Below are 8996 nucleotides of genomic sequence, written 5' to 3' on the forward strand. Positions count from 1 at the left end.
ACAGCTGTAATTGGTTTCAGCCACTCGCAACCATGAACATGAGCAGTAGGAAATGAATGGATTGTAATACACGAGAATGTTTTATATATATATATATATATATATATATATATATATATATATATATATATATATTTTTTTTTTTTTTTTTTTTTTTTTTTTGTATTTTTCTGAAGCTGGAAACGGGGAGAGACAGACAGACTCCCGCATGCGCCCGACCGGGATCCACCCGGCACGCCCACCAGGGGGCGATGCTCTGCCCCTCTGGGGCGTCGCTCTGCCACGACCAGAGCCACTCTAGCGCCTGGGGTAGAGGCCAAGGAGCCATCCCCAGCGCCTGGGCCATCTTTGCTCCAATGGAGCCTTGGCTGCAGGAGGGGAAGAGAGAGACAGAGAGGAAGGAGGGGGTGGGGGTGGAGAAGCAAATGGGCGCTTCTCCTATGTGCCCTGGCCGGGAATCGAACCCAGGTCCCCCACATGCCAGGCCGACGCTCTACCGCTGAGCCAACCAGCCAGGTCCTGTTTTATATTTTTAACGTTACTATTTTTTTTTATTAAAGAGTTGTCTGCGAGCCAGATGCAGCCATCAAAAGCGCCACATCTGACTCGTGAGCCATAGGTTCCCGACCCCTGTCCTAAAACGTTTGGGATTTTGAGAGGAGCATCTTTTTTTTGTTCATAAAAACCCCTGTTCACCTGACCAGGCAGTGGAGCAGTGAACAGAGTGTTGGACTGGGACGCAGAGAACCCAGGTTCAAAACCCCGAGGTTGCCGGCTTGAGTGTAGGCTCACCAGCTTGAGTGCGGGGTTGCTGGCTAGAGCGTGGGATCATAGACATGACCCCATAGTCGCTGGCTTGAGCCCAAAGGTCACTGGCTTGAGCCCAAAGGTTGCTGGCTTGAGCCCAAAGGTTGCTGACTTGAGCAAGGGGTTACTTGCTCTGCTGTAGCCCCCCCCCCCCCGCAAGACACATATGAGAAAGCAATCAATGCCACAACGAAGGTGCCACAACAAAGAATTGATGCTTTTCATCTCTCTCCCTTCCTATCTGTCCCTATCTGTCCTTCTCTCTGTCACAAAAAAAAGCCCTTTTTAGCCTACCTGAGTTTATGCTTAATGAGGTGAACCCCCAGATAGCTTTAGGATGCAGACTGGTCACCAGAGGAACCGACCGTAGGATGAGAGGGTTGGAACTGTCAGCTCCACCCCCTACCCCAATCATCTCCAGGGAGGCGAGAGGGACTGAAGAATGAGTTCAATCACCAGTGGCCAATGATTTAACCAATCGTGCCTGGTAATGGAACCTGCGTAAAAAACCAGACCGTGGGTGTCGAAGAGCTTCGAGGTTGGTGAACATAGAGGTGCTGGGAGGGTGCCGCCCAGAGAGGGCACCGAAGCTCTGCTCGGTCCCTCCGCCCAGCCCTGTGCATCTTTTATTTTGCTGACCCTGGGCTGCATCGTTTATCACAAACCAGTAATGTTCAGTAAACTGTTTTCCTGAGTTCTGGGAGCAGTTCTAGCAAATTATCGAAACTGAGGAGGTGGTCACAGGAATCCCCGATTTATAACCAAGCTGGACAGAAGTGTGGGTACCCCAGGCATGCACTACTTGTAACTGGTGTCTCAAGAAGGGACAGTCTTGTGGGACTGCGCCCTTTAACTGAGGGATCTGCACTAACTCTGGGTAGTTAGTGTCAGAATGGAGTTAAAGTGTAGGACACTCAGTTGGCATCCAGAGAGTGGGAGAATTGGTTGGTGTGAGGAAACCCACACATTTGGTGTCAGAAATGCTGTGAGTAAAAAACAGATTATAGTACCCTCCAAGTTCATTCTTGGCCCTTCTCTGCCCTGCTATGGGCCCAGGAGGCTGGGACATGGACCATGGACCACACCATCCAGACCCTCTGCCCTCTTGCTTCTGCTCTGGTATGGTCAGTGGAGGCACCAGTATGCAATCAGAAAACAGGAGAAGAGAGGCAGGGGTATTTACTCTACCCCTCCCCCCTATACCTCCTCCACCCCCAGCGACTGCATCCCTCTAGCCACAGCCTTGCTCCCGCCAGATGGACCCTGCCCATGGCTCCTATTCACTGGTTCTGAAGACACCACTCCCTCCCACGTCCGCCCATCAGGTGCAGGAGCGCTATGGCCCCATCAGTGCCTTAGGTCAGCCTCTCCTGTTGGTTCCCCTAATGCTGCCCACACCTTGGTAAACTCTCTCAATTGCCCTGTTAGAGGCATGCCATCTGTTTCCTGTCAGGGCCCGACCCACACAAGGTGTAGGTTTGTGGAGTGTAAGGTCTTAGAGTCCCCTAGTTCAACCTTCGCTTTTTACATAAAGGGACACTGAGGCTCAGAGAGGGTGAGTGATCTGTCCAGGGTCACCAGGCCCCCGGGTCGTGCCTCATGGTTGCTCTGAAAAAGCTGTGGGAAGACCAAGAGAAGTTAGAGATCTGTTTGCTTCCTCTCGTCCTTGTCCCTCCCAGCCTGGCTCCCCCAGGGTCATGGAGCATTTCCTGCCCAGCAGGAGCAGGATGTGTCTGCACAGGCTAATAAACCAATTAGGGCCATGTGCACCTCCCAGAGATAGGCACCTGGAAAGCCATTCAGTGCCCTCTTTCCCTGATCCGTGCCCCGGTGGGTGAGGCCCTCCACCTGGTGTGGGGTGCCTCCCAGCCTCTCCTCACCCCACCCTCTAGCTGCCCCCAACCTGCACACCCAGGAGTCCCCAACTTTCCAGGCCTTAGCACATGCTGTTGCTCTCGCCTGGACACCCTTTCCTGTTTCCACCTAGCACAGTGGGTCCCTTCTCCAGGCCACACCTGCTTAGGAAGCCTCCTCCAAGCCTCAATGCTTGTGTTCCCTCCATCCTTGTGTGTAATAATAACCCTCTTCTCCCCACAGTTTTGGGCAATTTGAGGGCAGAGCCTTGCCCAAGTCACCTTCAGCCCTTTCGGGCCACCCTGGAGTGGAGCTGATGATGAAAATGCTGCTGGGGGTTGGCCTGGCCTGTGGTGGCGCAGTGCATAAAATGTGGACCTGGAATGTTGAGGTTGCCGGTTCAAAACCCTGGGCTTGGCCAGTCAAGGCACATACAGGAAGCAACTACTATGATGCTTCCTGGATCCTCCCCCTCTGTACCCCCCTTTCTCTTCTCTAGAAATCAATAAATAACATCTAAAAAAAATGCTAGGTGCCCAGATTAGGTTCAGGGCTGCAGTCTGCTCTGGGCTGAGCCCAGGCTTCTCTAGCAGCTGCATTCCCCATGCACTTCCTAACCTCCAGGCCCAGAATAAGCACAGGGGTGGATAAAGCTTAGAAATTGCACTTGTGCAGAAATGGGAGAAAGTGACCTAATCAGGTGGTGGTGCAGTGGATAAAGCGTTGACCTGGATGCTGAGGACTCAGGTTCAAAACCACAAAGGAGGTTGTAGGCTTGAGCATGAGCTCATCCAGCTTGAGTGCGGCGTTGTTGGCTTGAGTGTGGGATCATAGACACGACCCCCTGGTTGCTGGCTTGAAGCTTAAGGTCGCTGGCTTGAGCAAGGGGTCACTGGCTAGGTGGGAGCCCCCGGCCAAGGCACGTATGAGAAACAATCAGTGAACAACTAAAGTGCCGCAACTATGAGCAGATGCTTCTCATCTCTCTCCCTTCCTGTCCGTCTCTCACACTAATAAAAAAAGAAAGAAAGAAAGAAAGAAAGAAAGAAAGAAAGAAAGAAAGAAAGATTAGAGAAAGTGAAGGTGAATGGCTCTCAGTCCTTCAGTCAGGAGGAGAGGCCAGCTGGAGAGAGGGACCACAGGAGGATGTTGGGGGTGAGGAGGCAGCAAGTGTTAGACATGAAGGTCGGGTCAGCCCATTCACCTCCTTGGTTTGGACTCACCGTGGCCCAGTAGGCAGTGTGATCATTTTCATTTTATAGATAGGGACACCGGGGCCTAAAGAAAAGCTTGCCCTGCCCTAGATGGCTTAGTCAGCCTAGGACCCTGGACCTCAGCCCTGTGCTATATCCTCCTGAGAATCCCCACCCCTCAGAGGATCTGGGGACAGCAGGGGAGGAGACTGCCAGGAATACAGTGACACTGGTGCACAGGGAGTTGTTGGAGGCATTTATTTTTGAGCTCCAGACACTGCAGGACATGGTCCCATCCCAGGCTCTGCAGCCTGGACCAGGGAGGTTGAGGGGCAGATGGGAGCCCCCTGGAGCCACTCAGGAGCCTCTCACAGCTCGAGGGCTGAACATGTGGTGGGTGTTATATCTTCTCATGCTCACCGATGCCCCTGTTCCAGAAATGGGGGTGCTCTCACAGGTGTCGTAGCTTGGGTAGGGGACAAGGAGGCAAGAGTAAGAGAGAATGATGGACATAGGGCCTGAAGTCCCCTGACAAATAACTGGAGCTCTAGGCATTGGAATGCTGGAGAAACAGGCTCCACTGGCCAGCTGGATTAACCAAAGGGAACAAGACTATTTCCCTAAACTTCACAAAGCCAGCTCTCCCCTCTCTGCCTTTGTCATCATCCAGCCCCACACTCCCCTCCTATGTCCCCACACCCTAGGATGCCTGTCTCTCCTAATCAACACCTTAAGGATACAGCCATTTTCTAAACTGGGAATCAGAGCTAGGCCTTGCCTGTTCAAGAACCTCCCCCCTCTCTCCTCACCAAATCCTACCCAGGGGTAGGTTTCCTTTTACTCTCAGAGGCCTTGCGGACACCCCTTCTCCACCAGGACCCCAGCATCTGAGCTCTGAATGAAAAGCTTGAGGCAAAGTTTAGTGCTTGACCTAAAAGCAATTCACCTCCACCTGGTGACTCCCTGCTGGAGGGTTGCTGCCCGCCCCCACTCACAATTCCAGTTATTGCCACCAGGGGGAGGTGGCGCCACTCAGAAATTGTGTACCTCCTGGGCAGGTAGCAAGGAAAGGAACAAGGTAGGAAGAAGTTAAGAGGTTCTGGAACCTTGGGGATTCCTAGCTCAATAATTGTTACCCATGTCTGGCCTTCAGGGGAAGCCACTCCAGCATGGCTAGCAAGGGGGAGGGGGCTGGGCTGCGGGCCTGGGCGGGGCTACAAGTCAGGGACCTCACCCCTCTCAGGGACCTGGCGAGTCTCTGCCTTGTCTACTTACCAGGTATAAATGAGCAGGACAAGAAGGGCGGTGAGGAGGACAGCCAGCAGGACTGACAGGATGGCGATGATGACCACTGAACCCGTGCTCTGGAGCCCAGGGGTAGCCTGGAGTGCCTCAGCTGAGGGCAGGAGGAACAGGAGGGGCCCCCACAGGCAAGCAGGGCAGGCCATGCAGAGAGGAAAGAGAGAATCTGACCCAAGGGAGGGGACCTGGAACAGCGTCCAGGTCATCCAGCCCACACCCAGGCTGGGGAGGGGTACCTGCAGGCACAGGTGGGAAGGGTGGTCCTGAATGACAGGAGCTGGCTCACACCCAGTCCTGGGGGTTTCCCCAGTCCCCCAGCCCTATTGTGTGACTTGCTCATCAGGTGCCGTACCTTGCTGCAGACGGATGTCACTGGACCACTCTGTCTCAGCCACGGGTCCTCTGTCACTCATCACCAGGAACTTCACTCTGAACAGAAGATCCAGCATTGGGGGTGAGGGTCCCTGCATCCTGAGTCCATGGGTCCTGTTGCCTATCAGTTTGTCTAGGGCCTGGCAGGTGGAGGAGTGGGGATTGGGGCTTAAATATAGCCTTGGAGCCCACCTGGAGGGGCTCCTATCCCAGCTATGACATTTCCCAGCTGTGTGGCCTTAGGTGTATCCCTTACCCTCTCTGAGCCTGTGTCCTCACTTGGGAAATGTGTGTGGAGTAGACTATATCCCCCAGCACTAAACATTAGTGAATTAAGCCCTGAATGAGGGGAGATAGGTCAAAGGGCCAGTCCTTCCTAGGGGCACACCCTGCCTGGATGGGGGAGACTCCATCTGTAGGATTTAAATGGCCCGGAGGGGCAGTGGCTCAAGTCAGGGGACCCTCTGCTCAAGAAAGACAGAAATCACCCAGGTCTCCTCCTACGCGGAACTACGCAGAGAACCCAGGCACCCAGGTGGGATCTGCCCCAGACTCGGGTTTGGGCACAGGCAGGAGCACACCCAACACAGCAGGGCCTGGCAGAGCTGCTCACCTGTAGGGACCCGGGCCTGGCAGAGGGTGGTTGCAGCCCCTTGAAGTTGGGAAGCAGCTGGTATCATTGCCCACACGAAGGACCCGGAGTTGGTTGCCAGGTTGGCTACTCGGATAGAGTGCCCGGTTGGCCATCAGAGTAAGGTAGTAGCCCCTCTCGGGGAAGTCGGCAGGGACTGGGATGTCCTCCACCCTTTGTGGAATGGTGACATTCTGGGAGGCTGAGGGTGGCATTCGGGTCAGACAATGGGTAATGGTGGTTCTGACGACAGGGGCTGGCTCACCCCCAGTCTTCAGGAGCCCCCCAGGCTCCCAGGCCTAATGTATGACCTGCTCGTCTGACCCCACAGGCCACAGGCAGGGCTCCAGCACATCCCACCAGGCCAGACAGTCCCTGGCCACACCTCCAGCAGCACCCCCCCCCCCCCCGCACTGCCCCGCCCTCCTGCTCCTGGCTCGCCGCTGCCCTGTTCAGAGGGAAACCCAAGGCCTGCCTAGTAGCTCCCACCGTTGCTGTAGGCCACCACCAGCCAGATGGGGTCAAAGTCGGAGATGTTGAGAAGGCCGAACTGGCCCCGGGGCTGCTCCAGTGTGAAGGTGGACTGGGTGAGTGTCCCCGCCAGAGTGCCACTTGCGAGCTGGGGCACATAGCTGATGCGTTCTGGAGCTGGCCGGGGTCAGAGACAAGAGTCTCAGCCAAAAAGCAAGCCCCTACAGCTCAGATTGCGGGAAACATGATCTTGGGAGCCCAATCTGAGGGGAAAGGCACAGCCCTAGTCTGAGCTAGGAGCTTTGTTCAGGCATTAATCAGGAGGGTTCCCGGGCAACTCTGTACCCATGCGGCACGGGTGGGTGGCCTGAGTCCAGCCCCAGCCCCTGCCTCGGGAGTCTATAGTGGAGGGCACTGTGGGAGGTGAGGGGGAGCCTGTCTGGCCCTGCTCTACCTAGGTCTCCCTGTGATGGGCAGAGTCCAGGGAAGGAGGCACGCAGAACCCCTAACTTCTCCCTGGGCGCCTTGAGAGCGGTGTTCCTCCTCTCTAGAGGCCTAAATACCAGAGAGCCACAGAAAAAGGAGGTGAGCCTTTATCAAGTCTCTGGGCCCCTTACCACCACCACCCTTTTTGGTTCAAATCAGACAAATTATATTCATTTCCATTTCATTCCACTCAATTCCCAAGGTTCGGTGCTAGAGCCCTCCTTTCTCTGAGCTCCCAGTTCTACCTCTGAGGCCAAGTACACACTGCATACAGCAAGTGTTAAAGTTTGCTTAACAAGGGAAAAGGCAGGGAACTGCGGAGATGGGGAGACTGCATCTCTGAGCCCCTAGTTTAAGAGCGCATGGTGAACAAGGCCTGCGGCCTCCCTCAGGGAGCTTCCTTTCGGGGTTGTCTCTGTAGATTTCTTTTAACCTTTGCTCAGAGACAGGAAGGAGAGCAAGGAGGGGAGAAGGGAACCATTTGGTGAGAAGTGGAGTGGGCTCAGGGTACATGGAGATGAAAATCCCAGAAAGACAGGAAGCGTAACTCCCTTCCCTGTCTTGGAGTGGAGGGTAGGTGTCAGTGTTGTGACCTCTCTGGTGGGCTGTCTCTCTGAACCCCCCCAGGACCCAGTCCCCCGACTTGAGGCTTGGGGCCAGCTGGGAGAGGGGAGGTCTGTCCTCCTGAAGCCCCTGCGGGGCACAGTGAGCACCCTGCCCCATTCTCACTCTTACTCACCCAGGCCTGTCCCTGGCCTCAGGCAGATCAGCAGCAGCAATGGTGGCATCAGCAGCCCAGACTGTCCTCCACTGAGCCCCATGGGACAAACCTTCAACTGTTTGTCCAAGGGTCTGTCTGCAGCATCCAGAGCCCCGAAGCTCCTTCGTCTGGGCTGGGCTGGGGGAGGCTTCTTCTGGCATCTCCTGCTGCCCCTCCCAGGTGCCCCCCCATCCCAAACAACTGGTTGGACAGGTTTGGGGGCAGAATCTGCTGGCCTCATGAATTTGGCATCGCCAGGGAGGGGTCTGAAGAAGACAAATCAGTGGCTGCGCCAAGACAAGCCTGGACACCCCCACCCCGACTCTAGGAGAGCCTGGCCAAGGAGGGGCCACAGAGAGGAGGCATCCCAGGTCCAGGCAGCCCCGGGACAGTCCTGCCACACGCTGTTAAATCTTCTTGTCCAAACAGCCCCCAGCCTGGCAAATAGAGCTCTCCATAGCCCTCCTGTGCAGAAGGGATTTGCCCTCAGTTTTCTAGATGAAATCTAAAGAGAGGAAGGGGACTTGTTCAAGGTCACCCAGCCAGCCAAGCCAGAGCCCAAATTACAGGATCACACCCAAAGGCAAGCTTCCCCTTCCTCCATCTGTGGCCACTGCCAGGACTGGACAATCTCTCCTTAACAGAAGATTCCTGGATAGGGCCCAGGGCAGGTGGGCAGAGCGTGAACTGACCCTATCGCACCTGGATTGGACTGCAGCCCTGCAGGGCTTTATTATTATTATTATTGATTTTGGAAATACAGAGAGAGGAAGTTGGGGAGTGCGAGGGACATTTATTTGTTGTTCCACTTAGTTGTGTATTCATTGGTTGCTTCCTGAATGTGCCCTGCCTGGAAATCAAGTCCTCAACCTTGTCATATCAGGACAACACTCTAACCGACTGAGCTAACCAGCCAGGTCCTTGTAAGGGCTTTCTTTAATCCTCCTGCTTTTTACTACAGAAATGGCCACACCTAAAGAAAAGTTGAAAGAACATATATAGTACAATGAGTGTCAGTATACATAGCCTCCACCCAGATCCTACAATTGTTAATATTTTGCTGCATTTGCTCTGGATCCCCTCCCTCCTAGGTAGATAGATTTACTATACATATACTATG

At 54.6% G+C, this 8996-nt stretch overlaps 1 protein-coding gene across 2 annotated transcripts; it reads right to left on the minus strand.

Moving 5' to 3' along the window:
• Positions 1 to 4097: 4097 nt before the first annotated feature.
• LOC136336407 (uroplakin-3b-like protein 1) lies at positions 4098 to 8052 on the minus strand. Of its 2 annotated transcripts, XM_066278047.1 has the most exons (7): positions 7856 to 8052; positions 7085 to 7185; positions 6649 to 6807; positions 6142 to 6361; positions 5509 to 5585; positions 5130 to 5250; positions 4098 to 4320 (listed from the first exon to the last, which is right to left on the minus strand). In XM_066278047.1, exons 1-7 carry the CDS (start codon positions 8035 to 8037, stop codon positions 4212 to 4214), a joined length of 969 nt encoding a protein of 322 aa, XP_066134144.1. In that variant the 5' UTR covers positions 8038 to 8052; the 3' UTR covers positions 4098 to 4211. The 2 variants fall into 2 exon arrangements, with proteins under 2 accessions (XP_066134144.1, XP_066134145.1); XM_066278048.1 differs by lacking the exon at positions 7085 to 7185 and having other exon boundaries at positions 7856 to 8020.
• Between the last annotated feature and the right edge of the window lie 944 nt (positions 8053 to 8996).

The sequence above is a fragment of the Saccopteryx bilineata genome, chromosome 4 (genome assembly GCF_036850765.1).
Source record: "Saccopteryx bilineata isolate mSacBil1 chromosome 4, mSacBil1_pri_phased_curated, whole genome shotgun sequence".
Taxonomy (NCBI): domain Eukaryota; kingdom Metazoa; phylum Chordata; class Mammalia; order Chiroptera; family Emballonuridae; genus Saccopteryx; species Saccopteryx bilineata.

Bases quoted from the DNA above. Each gene is read 5' to 3' on its own strand.
- LOC136336407 (XM_066278047.1), bottom strand. From the start codon at position 8,037: ATGCCAGAAGAAGCCTCCCCCAGCCCAGCCCAGACGAAGGAGCTTCGG. The intron at 7,186-7,855 runs GTGAGTAAGAGT...TCTGGTATTTAG, and splicing joins GAGGCCAGGGACAGGCCTGG to GCCTCTAGAGAGGAGGAACA. The intron at 4,321-5,129 runs GTAAGTAGACAA...CCCCTACCCAAG, and splicing joins GTCCTGCTCATTTATACCTG to CTACGACACCTGTGAGAGCA.